Source organism: Eriocheir sinensis, chromosome 8 (genome assembly GCF_024679095.1).
Source record: "Eriocheir sinensis breed Jianghai 21 chromosome 8, ASM2467909v1, whole genome shotgun sequence".
NCBI lineage: Eukaryota > Metazoa > Arthropoda > Malacostraca > Decapoda > Varunidae > Eriocheir > Eriocheir sinensis.
Window position 1 is genome coordinate 6183086 of NC_066516.1, and position 20499 is coordinate 6203584.

General features: G+C 39.2%; 1 protein-coding gene across 1 annotated transcript; it reads right to left on the reverse strand.

Annotated features, from left to right (window-relative positions):
• Positions 1-27: 27 nt before the first annotated feature.
• On the reverse strand, positions 28-20089 carry LOC126995425 (DNA primase large subunit-like). The gene is made up of 11 exons (XM_050854949.1): positions 19526-20089; positions 18918-19080; positions 18482-18594; positions 16930-17151; positions 16411-16506; positions 10440-10577; positions 9589-9915; positions 9053-9251; positions 8555-8722; positions 7631-7713; positions 28-5563 (listed from the first exon to the last, which is right to left on the reverse strand). The coding sequence occupies exons 2-11, from the start codon at positions 19063-19065 to the stop codon at positions 5543-5545; spliced, it is 1515 nt and encodes a 504-aa protein (XP_050710906.1). The 5' UTR covers positions 19066-19080; positions 19526-20089; the 3' UTR covers positions 28-5542.
• Between the last annotated feature and the right edge of the window lie 410 nt (positions 20090-20499).

Consider the following 20499-nt stretch of genomic DNA (forward strand, 5'->3'; position numbering starts at 1 on the left):
ACTTTGTGGGGTCCTTCATGAACACACCTGCTATCTGGTGGCCCTGGTGGAACTACCAAAAATAAATATGCATGCGGCGTACGTTAACAAATAGTTTTCTTACTAGTTTTTTGCTGATGCCAGGTCAGTTCATCACGTCATTGCAATGAACACTGCTGGCAAAATAAGAGCATTCATTGATATATCCTACAGCTAGTACTCCATCCCGTGGTTTAAGTCTTTTGCAAACCTTCCCTACCTCCCAGCTTTGTTCCTGATCGACTTAATTGTTCCCCAGAGAGCTAATTCAATTTAACACTTCGATCCCTCCCTCCCCATAAATCACGCCTTGAGACACTCCAATTTTCAACCACACACGTGTCCCTCTCTCTCGCCGGGCCCGCGGGCTAGTCTCCGTTCATCCGCCCTGTAAGTAATACCTGCGTTCACGTTGCTCGTGTCCCCCCCTCACCATCACAAAAAATAAATAAATAAAAATAAATAAATTCTCATTTTTTCCCTCGTGTTAATATATTAATATATACCAACATATCCAGTGTGTTAAGTAGTTAAGCCAGTCTCCGTTCACCCGCCCTATATAGGCCCTGTTGGTGACCAGTCAGCACGTCTCCACTCCGTTTCACACACACACACACACATCCCCCCTGCTTCTCCAAACGTCTCGCCCAAGTATTACTAATATGTAGTCGCGTTCTTGTTACCCTTGTGTGGGAGCCATAGGCTCGACAAGGGAAGTTTGTTTGGGTTTAAGGTTCTCAGTAGTAACTTTATATTTTTGTAATTTCACAAAGCCGGCCTATAGGCTCTAGAACAAACAATTATATTTTATCTTTGTAACAAATGTCTCAGTAAAATTCCCCTTGTAATTATATTATTCTGTTTATCACTGTTCCTCATTTAATCTTAAGGTTACGAGTTGATCAGCCGGACGCCACACAAGGAAATCCGTACCTTCACGTCTCCCTCCCTCTTCAGTGTCTACGCTACCCCCTCAAGTGTTTTCTCCCGTCTTTCATCCGGCGTAGTTGAGTGTAGACAATCATGCAGTCTTATTTTCTCCCCTTTAAGGGGGTTCCAACCCTCATCGGTGGGTGGTGGCAGCCTACCTTCTATAGTCGTTCGCATTCAATTACGCGGGAGTTTATTTAAGTCTTAAATTTGTTCTATGCTCAGTAAGTTAACGTCATAGCTGGGCACGATAACAGAAAACCTTATTCCCGATAACCGATAACTGATAATGAAAAACCTTATCGGTGATAACCGATATTCGTTAACTGGAGACACAAATATAGGCGATAACCGATAACCGATACCGATATAAATCCACAATTCCGATACTAGCTAGCAATAAGTCCGATAGGCGAAAACGATACTATATTGATATTTCAGATAAAAAAATAAAAAAATGAATTCAAATTTTCATCATCTGTATTTTAGAAAACTTACAAAACCTGAAAACCACACGTTGACACGTACATATGGACGGTAATACTAGAAACGCCTGAGCCGGTGTTGTGTTATTTGGCGTCCCTACTGTCAAAAGCTGGCGCTTTTGTTTACAAACACTGGTCTCTCGTGAACTGCGCGTGCTCAGACCAGCAAGCACGTAGACCTGTACAGTCTCACAAAGCTTTTTAACCGTAATTAAGAGTTGCTGGAAGGCTGAATCAGACATACAGTACCAATACCACCATCCTCGCTGTTTCTAGACCAACACTCGATCGATTTGTACGAGTTGTATTTGTATGTACAGAGTGTCGTTCTAGAAACAGCTAGGGAGGGTGGTGGCACTGTATGTCAGATTCAGCTTTCCAGCAACTCGTAATTAATGTGTTAAAAAGCTTTGTGAGACTGTACAGGTCTACACTTACTGGTCTGAACATGCGCAGTTCACGAGACCAGTACGTGTTTGTAAACAAAAGCGCCAGCTTTTGACGATGGGACACCAAATAATACAACACCGGGTGCCTTCAATACCATGGAATGCTCACAAACGAATATGGAATATCAAATTTGAGGCAGTGAATAATCATTTTTTGGGCAAAGTTAAATGATTTTTCTCTTTGATATATTGATTTTTGAGTAACATAAAAAAATAACCTAGTGGTTTAATGTTGATGATCTAAGTGTGAAATCTCTTCACCGAAGATATTTCATACCCCGAAGTTTTTTCATCAGGCCACACATGCGCAGTAGGGAGACAAGTTTTTTTTCTGAGGCGAAAAAAGTAGCGATTATCGCTAGTTTGGTTAAAAAATTAATGAAGATACTGATATATATTTAAATAGGTAGCGAATGGCCGATAACCCGATTTTGTTATCATCAATAAAATATCGCGATAACACCCAGCTATGGTTAACGTACATGCAGTCTCTAATTCAGTCTAATTCAGTCATAAAAAAAGTTAAAGAGCGCCGCCCCCAATTTTCCGGGGCACTACATTTGGTCGCACCCACAGAGGCAGGGATGGCAGCATAACGTTTCCTCGGTACGATACAATTACTTTTATAGCGAAACATTACATAAGAGGGGAGAAAACTAGGCTAGAAAAGGAGCGACACAGAATGCGAATGATTGCCTGGTAGGTAGTAATTTCAAGGAAATCATCCGTAATTCCTTTTCCATGGCTTTTACACACAAACAGATCAAATTGCTGGAATGTAGAGGTCTTTGGGTGCAATTAGAAATGTTATGAGCACAAAGTTATTTTCCAAAACATGAAACAAGTGCAATTGATAGGACCAAGTCACCTTCAACCACATGCATTCTCTCATTCTTTCTTACATTTTTTCTCACATTCTCATTCTCTCTCTGTCACACTCTCTCTCATTCTTAATATCTCTCATATTCTCATTCTCATTAAAAATTATAATCCTCCTTCATTCTTTTTCTCTCAGTCTTATTCTTATCCCCACTCTCTCATTTTGTCTTTCTCATTGCCTCTCTCATACTCATCCTCTATAATTCTCATTACATCTCTCATTCTCATTCTCATTCAATCATTCCCCTTCATTTTCATTCTCTCTCAAAATCATTCTGCATTCTCTTTCTTCCTCATCCTCATTTTCTCTCTCATTCTTATTCTCAATCTCTCATTCTCATTCTCTTTCTTATTCTTATTCCCTCTCATTAAATTCTCATTAATTTCTCTCTCATTCACATTCTCTCTCAATCTTATTTTCATTATCATTCTCTCGTCCTCATCAATTCAACTCTCTCATTCTTTCTTTCTCTGACATTCTCTCATTCTTACATTCTTTCTCTCATTCTCATTGTCTTTCAGTCTCATTCTCATTCTCCCACATTCTCACTTTCTCTCGATATCTCATTTTCTCACTTATTCTTATTCCCTCTCTCTCATTCTGTCATTCTTATTCCCTCTCTCTCATTCCCTCTTTCTCATTTTCATTAACTCATTCTCAATTCTCTCTCATTCCCCCTCATTTTCATTCTTTTTCATTCTCATTACCTACCTTTCTCTCATTTTCAGTCTTATTCTTCTTATCATTCTCCCTCATTTTCATTCTCTCTCATTCTTTCTTACAGGAGTTATCTTCTATAATTTATTCCACTCTTTTAAGTCTCTTTTTTCATCTCCGGTGATCAAGCTATCTCCACCACTCCACAATCATTTCTCTCCCTAAAAACATGTAACCAAACCCTCTCGCAGTAATTGGTGCCTGACCTGTATGTTGCATTTTCTCCATTTACTGGTTAATATTCCTCTAACAATGACATGCATGATTGTGTAACACGGTTGGTTGACATTGAATCAAATACTATATACTATTATTTGCGTACGGGTAAGTTTTTTCTCCTTCCTGCCCCAATACTTCCTTCTGTTTACTCGTAGTGAGTTTTGATCAAATCTGAAACGTTCTACATAGAAGGCTTTACATGCTTCTGCATTAAAAGTAAGACCATGGTCAATACATAATGAACATTATACAGAGGAAGTGTGAGGGATCAAGGTGGGTGTGGAACATTTCTTCTCAGCTTCTACGGAATATAGACAAGGAAATGCTGGTGTTTTTCTATTAAAACCTGTACATAAATCCTTAGAGCATATACTGCAGCAGTTGAATAACTAAAAACATATGATATGTGGAAGAAATAAGGCAGACAAACTCATTTATGCCGACAATCTGGGAACGAGAACGCAATGTTTTGGGTGGAATTGCTGGCTCCGCCCATCGACTAAGCTCCGCCCTCCCCTACCCACCTTGCTTCACCTCACAATGAAGAGCGACCCGCTGAGGGCCACTCCAAGTATTGTTCCTCCAAGGGAGGAACCACAGGGACGCCACAGTGAAGCGGCCGCCTCCGACTTCCTGACTGTCACCAGCAAATTCAAGTTGAACACTTGAGTAGTTAAAAATAACCTTGTTTGGGTCACACGAGCGTAAATAATACTTAGCACCAATATTTCTAAGTTTCCTTTCGTGTTTGGCAGACACATTTTTCTTTAATTTGTCAGACTTTCAGCTTACTTCACTTAGTCCCTCGCTTGATAACACTCTGTCTGCAGTTCCCTAAATGTTCCTTAAATATGCTCTCAGTTTTTTAGTTACTTATTATAGCACTATTAGATTACATTTTCTTAATTTCTAAATATTGTCATCACCATAATTTACAATTCATATATCAATGTTCCCCCACTTAATATACTATGTCTGTTGTCCCCCTTACTTAATTTATAGTTTTTAGCTAGTTTAGGTTTGATTACTATTTTAGGGTATTTTAAAGCTTATTTTTATATTGTGTAGTCTCCCTGCTGAAATTTGTTCATGTATTGTTTTTAGACCACTGAAGATGACATCCTGAGGTCGAAACGTTTGGGTTACCAAGTTTGATAAAGATGTTGATTGTGACCACGCTCATCATACTTTTCCTGCTGAAGCTGAGGTTCCCTAAGCACAGCCCCCTTTCTGATCTCCCCTTCTTAATCCACACTCCTCCTGTTGTCTCCTGGGATGTGTAGGTGTGTGTAGGAAGGGAAGGGTGGGATGGGGTGGGTTGCAGTGACAGGCTCAGAGCTAACTTCAAGGGAAAGGCTGAGAAAGTGGAAATCTGTCACCTACCCAGCCAAAAGTGTAAAAGTGACAACAGCCGTGTGTAATATTGTTTTATCATATAAAAATTATATATTTTTTTATTTAAAAAATTCAGCTTCATCAAATAATATGAATTATATATATTATATATTAATATATTATTTTCATAAATCACTTAAAACAACTGATATACTAATATACCAATACCAATGAACAAAACTTCTCATTTTCTTGGTGAAATATATAATGGTTAATAAAAATATATGGTAATATACATCCTGCATGATACATAATTATATATAAGATATTCTTTTCTTATTTCAATCCTTCCAGAGATATCTTCAGCATGGCAGTTTCAGTTTCATCATCTATGTCTGTTTCCATTTCTGAGACTTCTGTGTTGTCTGGTGGTGCCTGAGTGGGCTGGCTGGATGCCTGGCTGGGCTGGCTGGATGCCTGGGATGCACACATGACAGAATGTGTGGCTCTCACCTCCGGCTGCTTCTTTCCTGCAAAACAAGTGACATACATAAACAATTACAATTTTCATTACTACAATTAACCACTTTTGACTGTGGTTCTAATTCCTTTCAGCACTCTTTAAGCCCCAAATACACTGCCGAATTTTGGCTCACGAATGTGCGCGAATATGCAAGTCATCCTGTGTCGCGAACAAGTTCGGCATCTTTCTTGCCTGTTCTTGGCCGTTCGGGGACATGTCTGCGTCCACCACGCGACTTTTGACAGTTGGTCACGACCGCCACAAAAGTTTCATGTTGCATGAAAAATTCGCAGCCGTTCGCCGAATGTGCACAAATGTAAAATGACCGCCGAATTGTTGCCGAATTTTGACCGTTGAAATTTTGATTTTATTGGCAAATTTGTCGCCGACATGTCGCCGACTATTTGGGGACATGTCGCTGAATGGCCAAGACTATTCGGGGAGATGTCCCCGAATATTCGGCGAATTAATCACGACATGGCAAATGGGTCGCGGTGGGAGATGTACACGGGGGTCTGTCTATCTATCTATTTATGTATTATCTATCTATCTATCTATCTATCTATCTATCTATCTATCTATCTATCTATCTATCTATCTATATATATATATATATATATATATATATATATATATATATATATATATATATATATATATATATATATATATACGGAATAAAATAATACTATAATAATAAATAGTAAACAAGAAAATATGAAAAACAAGAAGAATCATGAATATATAAAATAGGTATGGAACTAACATTTTCATTTATTTCATAATCAATTTACTATTTATTACTTTATTTATTTCTTAACATCATTATTCTACCATTATTTAACCTTTGTTTCATTTTCAGTTATTTAGAATTTTTTCTTCTTTCAGTTACTGGTTTGTTTATTAATATTACGTAAACATTCATTCATTCTAAAATATTTGTGGGAGAGCAAAACAAAAACAAGTCACATTTAAAAATTTTATTACACACACTATCATACATATTACCACACATGGTATTTACTCGCCCACAATTCTGTCCTGCCAGGCCACTGCTCCCGGGTGTTGTAGTAGTCCATGAGGTAGGCGCGGATTCCCGTGCTTTTATATGCCACATGGGCATCAGATGATCAGCTGTCAGAAATCTTGGCACTGTCGGAGAATTGTTCCCGACATGTCGCCGACACTTCGGGGACATGCGAAGACAATTTGGAGACTTGTCGCCAGTTATTCCGCGACAAAAAAAACGTTAAAATTTCAGATTTTGAGCTCGGCGACATGGACGCTGAATAGTCGGCGACATGTCTCTGAATTGTCCCCGAATTGTCTTGAGCATTTGCTAGCATGTTGCCAAATGGTCACGAACTGTAAGAATCTTGGTCATGTCGGCGAACTGGTCGGCGAATTTTTTCACGAACTGATTCGTGCCAAAAATTCGACAGTGTACTTGGGGCTTTAGATTAGTATAAAAAAGTAATGCACATGTCCCAATAATTATTGTAGACAAAAAGAATAAAACAATACCAAATGTGGTTTAACTTAATTTGTATATGCCCCAAACCATAAGAATGATACTTTAATTAAGACAATGATAGTTATAAGTTCACAAAATTGAAAATATTTTCCTAAATTAACTGTTCAATGTATTGGGGTGGGCATTCAAAAGTTACTACTTATAGATAATGGGTCCAATAGGAGGAGCAGTACGTGTCCCTCAAATAAGGGCCATACACTTACCAAGCTGCCATGACCCTAATGTTTCTTATTTTTCTATGTCTACTGATAAATTTTGCAAAATCCTATTAATTAACCCCCTGACTGCAGATTTCCTACAAGAAGACCACCAAGCTACAGGAATGGAACAAAAAGTGGCTGCTACAATTCAATGAAAAAAAAAATGTAGTCCTGCACCTTGGGAGAGGATATCCAGCATACCAATACCACATAGGAAACACTCCCCTATCCACCACAGAGGCAGAGAAAGACCTGGGACTATGTTACCAGGCTACCAGTTAAAGCCAAATCCATGCCAATCGCAGCGGACAGGTTAATTTAAGAGGTGTCTTGATATTACCTGTATGGAGTCTCGCCCGGAGGGACCTTCAGACTTGGCGTCGTAGGGTGGGTGATTTGACGTGCCCCCCGACGTATACTCAACTGGGGGGAGAAAAAGTAAAAATATACATATTTTACTTTCCTGCCTCTGAAATTTATTGAAAATGAAGAATAAACATCTAAACAGATCATGTTGGATTATAGAGCTTTTGGCACAAAGTTTTTTCCATTTTGGGTGAAACAAAAAATAGCTAGGATTATTTTTGTTATTTTTTCTTACCCAACAAAAGGGGTAAGAAAAAACATAGGTGGGGTGAGAAAAAAACATAGGCTTAAATGTCACTGAAATGTAAAATAATATAGCATTTTCATACTAGTATAACACATAATGTTAGAAATATGCCTTTTATGGTGCTAAGCCTTACATTCAATCCATTTTGACAAATACAATGAACATTTTATGCACTCATGAAAAAAAATTTCAGGCTGACTCTTTAAATGCTTCACAAGTAAGTAAATCAAACTAATACTTTAGAAAATTACGTGTACAGAAGTTAAAGAAACTATTATAATATTTTTTTTCAATTTCCACCAACAAACTTCATATGACTGTAGCATAATAATAAGTAAAATAAAACTTTAAAAATTTTGCCTTTTTTCATACTGCTAAAGGAAACACTTAATACAATCAATTTTTCACTTCATATGAGTCACATATATATAAACCAAACTAATTCCTTTGAAAATTGTGTATTATAATATGTACCGAAAAAAATAAAAAAATAAAAAATAAAATAAAATAGCTACAATTTCAGTAATATAATATGCCCCCATTGATTGATTGATTGATATTACCCTATTGAAGGAACACAAGCAGCAGGAAGGAGGAATACAGTGAAAGGATGAAGAAATTTATGATAAAGTGAAGAGCAGGATGACTTACCTTGGCTGGGTTGTGCACCTCCATTCAGGAGCATGTAGCTCTCTTCAAAGAACTGATTGGGATGGTCGATGCCACCCTCTATGGGAACACCATGCAAAGCTTCCCAGAAGCATTGGCAGGCTGCTTGGTAGTGCTGCTTACTTACCAAAACCATGATTTCATGGATAACTGCAAAATAAATTGAAATCAGATGGAAATTAATTTAACCACTACCATTACCATCATCATTACATCCTAGTTCTCTTGTCAGCAATACTAGATTATTATTATTATCATATTAGGCCCCTCAACAAATACATCTAAAATGTCTATTTTTGTTGTTTTCCCCTTCCTACAAAAAGTATTCTAGTGTGTAACATTTGGTGAGCTGAATTAGCTATGGTTTTATATAGGAATTTGAAATACTAATTTACTTTTAATTTGTCATCTGCAGAAGATAATTATGTGAGTAATAAAAATATAAAATTTCTAATTGAAGGAAGCAACTAACTAACTAACCCTGCTGTGACACTCCATAGGCTGCAAGACGCTGCCACAGCAAAGGGGCATCAGTGTGCCGGAATGGGCAGCCATGAGTTTCACTTGGTCCAGGGCTGTGCCCAATGATCTTCATGCACCCATAGGGAAGACAGTCTTTTCTCATTCCTTCTTTTCCATAAATGTATCGGATGCCATATGCATACTTTTTTTTACGAAACTGTGAAGAAAAAATATGTGAATTATGTTCATTTTACTAGGAGGCTGTAGAGGGAGGACAGTTAGATACAAGCCTGGGGCCTGGGATACAAAAGACTTTGTAATCAGTCCTTCTAGTTGTACACATTCAACTCTGCCCCTTGTCTCTTATTTTCTTTTCCACTCATCTTCATAATAACCCTAGCATTGCTATCTTGATTTTTGATGAACCTCAGGTATTCCATTGCCGTGTCTTTACATATCAAGGTCTTATCATGATAATTTCACAGTTTTATATATAAATGGCAGCTAAAATAACATAGAGAATCCTGGATCCAGCAAAACAAAGCCTCCCATACCATGTCCTCATCCATGATTTTTAGAAAGTGAGATCTCCAGAAGGTTAGCGAATCCTCCATACTTAAGCCAGCAGCCTTGAGGAACAGTCCATAGATGAGGCGGCCGTGGTGCTTCAGGTGATAGGTGGATCGCAAAACGTCATTGAGCTGCCGCATGCAAGGTGGAAAAGACTTGTTAGCCAAGCTGTCAATCACATCTGGAGTAATATGAATGTTGACTGGCTTCCTGGATAAGTAATCTTTGGCAATGTAGCGCTTGTCAAAGTCTTTCAAGAGACAAACCAGACGCTCATCACTCTCCACTTCAGGCAGGGCTTTGTATGCATTCTGTTGGAAGAAGTAAATGTGTTTATATTGATGTCAATTGAAAAATACTCTAAACTAGGCATGGATGAACCTACTGTAAACACAAATAGGTGAATATGAAAGAGAAAGATCTCTTGAACACAATGATATCAGATTTTGAATGAGTTGGAAAGGAAGAGAGGTCTAAAGTGCATGAGGAAAATTTTCTGAGCAACTTAGCATTTTTGTATTCACCATAAAATTTATGCCAATAACTGACATTTTCTCTTTGAAAAATGAACATCAATCATTTTGTTGTTGCTCATGATGACAGCGTGTATGTTACTTGCATGCTCCTAATGTAAATCCATTAAGCTACTCATGTGCTTTTAAATCTACATCTCTAGGACCACTTGTATCCAATTGTATGTGTATAAGGGTTTATGTGTCTCTGATCCTATTCAAATAACTTGATTAACACGGAAAAATAAAATAAAATTATAATGAACAAAGGCCTCTGAACCAAAAATTACCCCTCAGTAAACAATGCTGGATTAGCCACTTACTGCCACAGCCCGAGACAGACGTGTCCTGAAGGAATTAATGACTAGGGTGGCCACGTCACCTTCTGGGACATAGGCAAGACCAGCTTTCAGGAACACTTTCTTCCGTCTTACCAGTTCCAACGCATCTGTAAATGGAACCTGAAACAAACAGAAGCAAATCGCATAAGAATATTTTCCGCACCTCTTCTCCGCTGTCCTTCTTCTGTGACCTCGTCAATACATTGCGCATGTTCAACGCATCGTGGCCATGTTTGGCAGCACCTACTGTTGCGAACAGCTCTTCTCCAAACTGCCACCGCCACCTCAACGACATTCTTCTGTTGTCTATCTCATCCATCGAGCCGAACATTGAAACACTTATTCAGGGCAAGCAACACCAGCTGTCTCACTGATTTGTATGTTTTTCAATAAAATTCTTGTATAATGTATTGTATATAGTCACTTTGGGGATTTCGTTTGTCAATCCAGCCCGCGGCCTGCTCCCAAAAGTCTCATCCGGCCCTCACTCTGAAAAGGTTGCCCGCCCCTGAATTAAGGTATGGCTGCCCCCTGGGAAAAAGTGATCACATAATAATAGAGATGGAAACAGAGGAGGAAGGAAATGAGGGAGACGAATCATATAAAAGAAACAGGTTAAACTATAGGAAGGCAGACATGGAAAATCTCAGGAAATACATTGGAGAGCTAGACTGGGAAAAGTTAAAGAGAACAAGAGAGGTGCAAGAAAAGTATGATATTTTTATGGAGGCATATGAACAAGGAGTTATAAAATATGTACCAGAATACATACCCAAGAAAAAGGAAAAAAGGATTGCTTTAATGCAAGATATGCAAAGGCAAAGGATAAAAAGAGACAAAGCGTGGAAGAGATTGAAAAGAAATAAGAATCAAAGGAATAAAGAAATTTTAAGATAGCAAGAAATGAATACGTGAAAATAAGGAGAGAAGAAGAGAAAGGATATGAAAAGGATATTGTCAAAAAGTGCAAGGGAGAACCTAAACTGTTTTATAGATTCATAAATGGAAAAATCAAGCCAAGGGAAACAATAGAAAGAGTGAATGATGGAAATAAGATAATCGAAGATCCTAAAGACATGACTGAACTGCTAAACAAAAGGTTCCAGCAAATTTTTACAAAAAAATCACAATTCAATGAATCACAAGATAACATGATAGATGTTCATATGGATGAAGTCATACAGCTAAAGAGGAGATATATAAAATAATGGAAGAGCTGGAAGAGAGGAAATCAGTAGGAGCGGATGGAGACTCGGGTTATATATTGAAAGAATGCAGAAATCAGCTGGTTGGACCGGTATATGATATCATAAAATGCTCAATAACAACTGGTAAAATACCAAATGAATGGCAGAGGGCTGAAGTGGTCCCTATATACAGAAGTGGAAAAATGGAAGAACCGCTAAACTACAGACCAGTATCATTGACCAGTGTAGTATGTAAAATATGCGAGAAAGTGATAAAGAGACAATGGACAAAATTTCTAGAACATAATATAATCACAAAAAAGCAGTATGGCTTTAGAAAAGGGCACTCATGTGTAACAAACTTACTGAGCTTTTACTCAAGAGTGACAGACAAACTACAGGAGAGGGACGGATGGGTTGATTGCGTGTACTTGGACCTGAAGAAGGCTTTTGACAAAGTTCCACATACAAGACTACTATGGAAGTTGGAGAATAAAGGAGGATTGAAAGGGAAAATGAAGAACTGGATGGAAAGTTACTTAAGGGGAAGAGAGATGATAACAGTGGTAAAGAACACAAAATCGGAATGGAGAATTGTATGGATAGTGGAGTGTCTCAAGGATCGGTATTAGCACCAATACTTTTCCTAGCATATGTAAATGATATGCCAGAGAGAGTAAACAGTTATATGAGCCTGTTTGCAGATGATGCAAAACTGTTGAGACATAAAAAACAGAAAAGACTGAAATTCTGCAAGATGACCTGAATAAGATTTGGGAATGGAGTATGAAATGGGAGATGGAATTCAATGTGAAGAAATGTCATGTAATGGAAATGGAAAAGAGTGAAGGAAGACCAAAATGGACATATAGAATGGGAGATGGAGAAATATTGAAGTAAGTTCAAGAAGAGAGAGATCTGGGAGTGACAATACAGGATAATCTACAACCTGAGAGTCATGTTAATAGGATATTCGGTGATACGTATAAAATGGTAGGAAATATAGGATTAGCATTCCACTACATGGATAAGGATATGATGAAAAAGTTAATAACCACTATGATTAGACCAAAATTGGAATATGCGGAGGCGATGTGGTCTCCCCATAAGAAGAAACATATAAAAAAACTAGAAAGAATACAAAGGATGGCAACAAAAATGGTTCCAGAACTGGAGGGATTGACATATGAAGAAAGGTTAAAGGGAATGGACCTGCCAACACTGGAACAAAGAGGAGAAAGGGGAGACCTAATACTAATTTATAAATTATTGATTAAAATGGAAGTAGTAGATAATGAGGAGTTACTACTAAGAGAAGGAATAAACACCAGGAATATAAGAGGACACAGTAAAAAATTGAGGAAGGGAAGATGCTTGAGACAAAGAAATATAGCTTCCCGCAAAGATATATAGAGGTTTTGAACAGACTAAGTGAGGATGTAGTATCAGCGAAGAGTGTGCAAAACTTTAAGGAAAAGTTGGACAAATACAGATACGGAGACGGGACCACACGAGTGTAAGCCCATGCCCTGTACATAATACTACAACTAGGTAAATACACACACACAAACGGAAAATATGAAAAAGATATAATCGACAAATGCAAAGACTATTCTATAGACATGTGAACAGCAAATTGAAGAATAAAGAAACAATCGATAAACTGAAAATGGATGAAAGTACATATGAGGATCCAGCAAAGATGGCAGAGGTGATGAATAACAGCTTCCATAGAGTTTTCACATAAGGAGATTTTGTACAACTCCCAAGCCAGGAAAGAGGAAGGGTTATGCAGGAGATACAGTTAACGGTGCAGGAGGTCAGGGAAAGTTTGAAAGAGCTGGATGTAAGAAAGGCGACGGGGCCGGATGGAGTATCAGGGTGGATCTTGAAAGAATGTAATGAGCAACTTGCAGAGAAACTGCACTTCATAATGAGCGCCTCCCTGAGTGAAAGAAGAGTACCACAAGATTGGATGAGAGCAAGAGAGAAGACCCATTAAATTACAGACCGGTATCACTCACTAGTGTGGTTGCGAAGATATGTGAGAGGCTGGTTAAAAACAGGTGGTTGAATTTCTTAGAAAGTGAGAAAATTATCTCGGATTGCCAGTTTGGATTCAGGAGAGGGGGATCTTGTGTCACCAACTTGTTGTGTTATTACTCAAGGGTGACAAATTTAATACAAGAGAGAGAAGGCTGGGCAGATGGAGTGTACCTGTATTTGAAAAAGGCATTCGACAAAGTACTGCACAGAAAACTAATTTGGAAAATTAAAAATAGGGGTAGAGTGGGTGATGGACTGATTAAGTGGCTGGAGGACTTCCTAACTAACAGGGAAATGAGGACAATAATCAGGGACAGGGTTTCCAACTGGTGCCCTGTGATGAGTGGGGTCCCGCAAGGTTCGGTGTTGGCACCAATAATGTTTGCTGTTTATATAAATGATATGTTGGACAGAGTGTTCAGCTATGTGAGTTTGTTTGCAGATGATGCAAAGCTATTGAGATGAGTGAATAATGTGAAGGACTGAGAGGCATTGCAGAGGGGCCTGGATAGAATATGGGAGTGGAGTGGTACATGGCAGATGGAGTTCAACCTTGGGAAATGTAAAAACAAATGGAGTTTGGTAGGAGTGGTAGAAGATGTGAATATGATTATAAGATGGAAAATGAGATAATATGCAGAGGAATGGAAGATAAAGATTTGGGAGTGACTGTCTCAGATAACATGTCACTGGACAAGCACATCAACAGGATAACGGGACAAACTCTGAATTTGCTGAGGAGCATAAGGATGGCATTTGTGTATTTGGAGGAAGAGATGATGAAGAAAATAATAGTTACAATGATAAGGCCAAGGTTGGAGTATGCAGCAGTGGTCTAGTCTCCTCACAAAAAGAAGAACATAAGGAAGCTGGAAAGAGTGCAGAGTGGCAACTAAGATGGTACCGGAACTTGTAGATCAGACTTATGAGGAGAGACTCAATAGCATGGGGCTCACAACCCTAGAGAGGAGAAGAGAAAGAGACCTGATAGCGGTGTACAGGGTTGCGAGCGGCGTGGAGCATTTGGACAGAGAGGACCTGTGTGTGTGGAACGAGAGGACATGGAAAGAAGTTGAGGGCGACCATGTGTAGGAGAGATGTGAAAAAGTTTAGCTTCCCAAACAGAAGCACTGAGCTATGGAATAGACTGGAGGAGGAGGTGGTTTTTGCGAGAAACATTCATGATTTTAAGGAAAAATTGGATAAGAGTGGATATGGAGACAGGACAGTGAGAGCGTAGCTCTTTTCCAGTATGTCACAACTAGGTAAACACACACACACACACACACACACACACACACACACACACACCACTCCGTAGTTCAGTCAGTTAAAGCTCTGCAGTGCCAGGCTTCGTGGCCTGGCAGGTAGAGGTTCAAACCCGCTCAGGCCGGGATTTTTCCACTGACAATGAGCGGTTACTGTCCCCCCTTGAGGAAGGGGGATGGGGTGTGTGAAGGTCCCAGCAGTACCCCAGAGATTGACTATAATGAGCTTGCTCTTGTCCGGAGGGTATTTGTTAGTGACTGTGAGTCAAACTTGTGATCGGGCTGTGGTGGTGAATTACACACACACACACACACACACACACACAGTTGGTGGAGGACTTCCTAACTAATAGGGAAATAAGGACAGTAATCAAGGACAAGGTTTCCAACTGGTGCCCAGTGAGGAGTGGGGTCCCACAAGGTTCGGTGCTGGCGCCAATAATGTTTGCTGTTTATATAAATTATATGGTAGACGGAGTGATCAGCTATGTGAGTTTGTTTGCAGATGATGCAAAGCTATTGAGACGAGTCAATGACGTGAAAGACTGTGAGGCACTGCAGAGGGACCTGGACAAAATATGGGAGTGGAGTGGTACATGGCAGATGGAATTCAACCTTGAGAAATGTAAAAAAATAGAGTTTGGTAGGAGTGGTAGAAGATGTGAATATGATTATAAGATGGGAAGTGAGATAATAAGCAGAGGAATGGAAGAAAAAGATTTGGGAGTGACTATCTCAGAACATGTCACTGGACAAACACATCAACAGGATAACGGGACAAACTATGAATTTGCTGAGGAACATAAGGACGGCATTTGTGTATTTGGAGGAAGAGATGATGAAGAAAATAATAGTTACAATGATAAGGCCAAGGTTGGAGTATGCAGCAGTGGTCTGATCTCCTCACGAAAAGAAGAACATAAGAAAGCTGGAAAGAGTACAGAGAGTGGCAACTAAGATGGTACCGGAACTTAGGGATCGGACTTACGAGGAGAGACCCAATAGCATGAGGCTCACAACCCTGGAGAGAAGAAGAGAAAGAGGAGACCTGATAGCGGTGTACAGGGTGGTGAGTGGGGTGGAGAATCTGGACAGAGAGGACCTGTGTGTGTGGAGTGAGAGAGAAACGAGAGGACTTGGAAAGAAGTTGAGGGCGACCATGTGTAGGCGAGATGTGAAAAAGTTTAGTTTCCCAAACAGAAGCATTGAGCTTTGGAATGGACTGGAAGAGGTGGTGTGTGCAAGAAACATTCATGATTTGAAGGAAAAGTTGGATAAGAGAGGATATGGAGACGGGACAGTGTGAGCATAGCTCTTTTCCCGTATGTCACAACTAGGTAAAATACAACTAGGTAAATACACACACTAATTTATTAACTGAATAAACAAATCAATCAGTCAATCAATGAAGGCATATGCATGAACAAAATAATAACAATAATTAAAACTTACCTTGTAAAATGTCATTCCGTCTATATTGTCCTCACCGACATGAAAACTGCCTGCAATGAGGTTCTCCCGTTTCCTTTGCTGCTCCTCCTCTGCCACCTGAAGAAGGTTATGGTCAGAATCAATCACACTGATCAGAAAACTATAAATACCATTGGCATCATCAATGGTGACTATTTCTTGTTGTACTGATGAGCACCTATCAATCTGGACTTCAGCAAAACTCTCTAGAGAGAAGCAAAGATGAGTTGCAGATTCAGCATGAGCCAGGCAAGATGGCACCACTATAAAACACCTGCCTATGCCACTACTGGGTTGGGGTCAACCAGAAGACCCCATCAAGAAAGCCTTCCAGTAATACAGGCTGAATATATTAAAAAAAAGTTAAAATGGTAATTTATTCATTTGGGCAAATTTCTCCAGTAAACAAATTTGTCCATTCATTTGTCATCTAAAATTTAAAAGCAATAACAGAAATACATGACTTAGCCTGCTAATCAAACAATACCATGCAATACTCACAATGAGATATTTAAGGTTGTTGGCCACCAAGAAAGCTTTTAGATCTAAACCAGACCTGGAAGCATAAAGCAAGCGAGCCCGGAACAGGTCAGTCTCGCGATCAACAAACCACCGACGCAAATCCTCACTCCGGCAGAAGACAAGACGCAGGATGAAATGAGACACGTGATCCTGCCTTCTGGCTTTCTGAATTTCATCAACTCTTTCTTTGGAATCTTTATCCTGCATCAAGTAAGAGAACAATCTAAATCAATTCTGTTGTGTTGAATATTTAGTAAATGGCATGGAATAATGCTGAGTAAAATCATCTGCATTTGAGTGGACTGGACAAAACTATTTGGTACATATGTACTAAGTGCACAAACCTTCACATCACAGTCAGATTATAAAAACTTATTTCAAATAAAGTATTTACTTCAAGATGGCAAAGACGCCTTAATGTAAGTTCATTATACATATAAAACAATTCATCAAACATGACCTAGTTTCTACCTCAGTCAAGAAGTAAAATTTCCCTCTTATCTTGAGGTAGTAGAGTACTTACTAAAGGTGAATGCAAATCCTTTGCAGAACTAATCATGCAAAAGAAAATGGAATATTTAAAGTTATCTTCTGATGGGAGCTAGGTACTACTCAGTTTTGATACTTGAAAATTCATATAAAGCACTCAAGGTGGAAACAAATCATTATAAAAATGGTCAGGAATCAAGCCTCTAGCTAAACAGGCAATATGAAAATCATCTGGAGGAGCTTTGAAAGTGAAATAAACATTCATTAGAAATGACTGGGAAGTGAACCACCTTGATGGGATTCACCTTACATAAAACTATAATAATCAAGGCAATACATGAACCATACTCTATTAGTAATCAACCAATCAGTTGGGGCAGACAGCAGGGGGCATGCTGCCTCCACCACCCTACAATGGCAGAACGGGGGTTCCTCCTGGCATGTCTTCATGCAGGCCCCCTTCCCATCCCAAGTACCTCATGGTAAGATCTATCAGCTTGCTCAAGCACAATCTCTGGGGATGTCCCCTTAGCCTCCTCTACTTGGGTTGTTTCTGTAAGAATCAACCTGGTGTTGGTGTTGATGGACTATGTAGGTAATAGATGTCGAATCAGTTTCAAGGAGTAGTTGCCAGCTTGACACAAAGTCATTCCAGTAACATCCCATGGTTCTGCATTGGCACAGAACAATGGTGGGTCTCATCAGGAAGTCTCAAGGCTTGGCCCACGATGTTATGGACTCACTCAGCACGAATATGTGATGCTGTCAAAATCTGTGCAGAAGCATAACAATCTGGATCTTCAAGTCGCTTGTGCTTCCTGTCTTACTCTATGACTGTGAGACATGGACACTGAATAGTGACTTGGAGAGGCAGATTGATGCCTTCGGTAATTAGTAATCAACCTCGATCATCATACAGAACATTTTGCTTCTTTAATTTGTTAAAAATCATGTTAAAAGAGATATTCTGATCTATTCATAAGAGAGCTATTCCAATGCAATACAACTATTTCATGATTAAGAATCTCCTCTTGTGACTTACAGCTGCATTGATGAAATACTTGTTCTTTGAAAATTCTTCATACAAATTATTAATCCATTCATCTGAATCTTTGACATAACCCAGCAGATTCAAATGTTCCACAGCTCTTAAAACTGAAAAAAAAAAAAAAAAAATTATGAGATCACATCCAAAACTATAAATACTTTGAAAACTGTACAGAGCAAATATATGGAATGCAATCTGAGCTTTTGATAACAATCTCTCAGTCTAGGCTAAAGCTTCATATATCATTCAACTTCCAAATATTTTTCAGCTAGTTCTAGAAACTGGTGGTATATCTGAATGTGTGTGATGTGTGTCTGTGTGTGTGTGAGAGAGAGAGAGAGAGAGAGAGAGAGAGAGAGAGAGAGAAAGCAAATATAAAAGAAATATAAAATAATCCTGCAAATCAATATTTTTTTCTTTAAACCCTTACTTTTCAGCCTGTCAGAGGCAATGTCATCAAATTCAGTCAATAAGATGTCTCCTGTTGGTGGGTCACTGTAGAACTGAACGCCAGAGGGATAGTTAACTTCAATCTGAATTTCTAATCTTCTGCGTACTCTTCTACCCTTGAATTCCATCTTTAATTCTGCTCTCTGTAAAACAAGAGATTAAGGCCGGTATAATACGACACTTTCACTTCTCACATCAACTATATATTTCTAAAGGTTAAAGGAGGGATCAATTGGGTTCTCATGAGTGCTTTTTCTAGGTTGATGGTACAGAAGAAGGGTCACACTACCACCACAGTCATAAAACTACTCTTGCCAGCTTGTTCAAGAAAGGCCAGTCAGTTAGGCTGTAACGTATTTGTCATGCTGTATTAAGATGCGTGAGGTATAAACACTATAAACTATCAATCAATCAATCAATCTAACCATCCATGGGCTCATTTAATTTATCCTACACTGCTAACCGAGCCTTTTTCATTGTCATGGGCATTCCCCTTCGCCAGCTTGTTGAAGAAAGGCCATACAGATAAAAAGTAATGTATTTGTCATGTTAATTGCTGGAGACTGTGTATAAAAAGGCTATACTTACCCGAGGCAGGAGGGCGTCGTGTCAAATATCAAAACGGTGCTGTTAAAGCTTGTCCGCCATAACGTGAGTGGCTGAGTATTCTTCTTCTTCTTCTTTTGAGTTGTTCCGCTTTGTATCGCTTCTTAGGTCCTCCTCCACACTTCCCATCAAGGTAAATGTAATGCTTCCTATATAACACCTGAGTGAGCTGCGCGCCGACTGCCCAGGCCGGGGATTCGAACCCTGGCCCACAGATTCAAAGCTAGGCGGTCACACCACTCGACCACGAAGGTGAAGTAATGATGGCACAGTCGGAAAATATCTTTGATTAATGCTTTTAGAGATGCAACTGAGAGGTACCGGTATAGCCTAGACATGGGAAAATCCAGGGAGCTATATAGGAGAGATAAAGAAGAAAAAAGAAAAAGAAAAAGGAGGAGGAGGAGGAGGCCGGGAGGAAAACAAAAAGAAGAGGAAAAGGAAGAAGAAGAAGAGGTAGAAGAATATTTTTTTAAGAGGTAGAAGGAAGTAGAAAAAGAAGGGGGAGGAGGAGGAGGAGGCCGGGAAAAAGAAGAAGAAGAGGAAAAAGAAGTAGAAAAAGAAGGGGGAGGAGGAGGAGGGCGGGAGGAAAACAAAAAGAAGAAGAGGAAGAAGAAGAAGAGAAAGAAGAAGTAGAAAAAAGAAGGGGGAGGAGGAGGAGGAGGCCGGAAGGAAAACAAAAAGAAGAAGAGGAAGAAGTAGAAAAAGAAGGGGGAGAAGGAGGAGGAGGAGGAGGCCGGGAGGAAAACAAAAAGAAGAGGAAGAAGAAGAAGAAGAGGAAGAAGAAGAAGTAGAAAAAGAAGGGGCCGGGAGGAAAACAAAAAGAAGAAGAGGAAGAAGAAGAAGAGGAAGAAGAAGTAGAAAAAGAAGGGCGCGGAGGAGGAGGAGGAGGCCGGGAGGAAAACAAAAAGAAGAAGAGGAAGAAGAAGAAGAGGAAGAAGAAGAAGTAGAAAAAG

Excerpts from the sequence above, each read along its gene's own strand:
- LOC126995425 (XM_050854949.1), bottom strand. The coding sequence starts at position 19,065 with ATGGAATTCAAGGGTAGAAGAGTACGCAGAAGATTAGAAATTCAGATT. Across the intron at positions 18,595-18,917 it reads TGCCTCTGACAGGCTGAAAA|TTTTAAGAGCTGTGGAACAT; the intron begins GTAAGGGTTTAA and ends TTTTTTTTTCAG. Across the intron at positions 5,564-7,630 it reads CCGGGCGAGACTCCATACAG|GAAAGAAGCAGCCGGAGGTG; the intron begins GTAATATCAAGA and ends CTTGTTTTGCAG.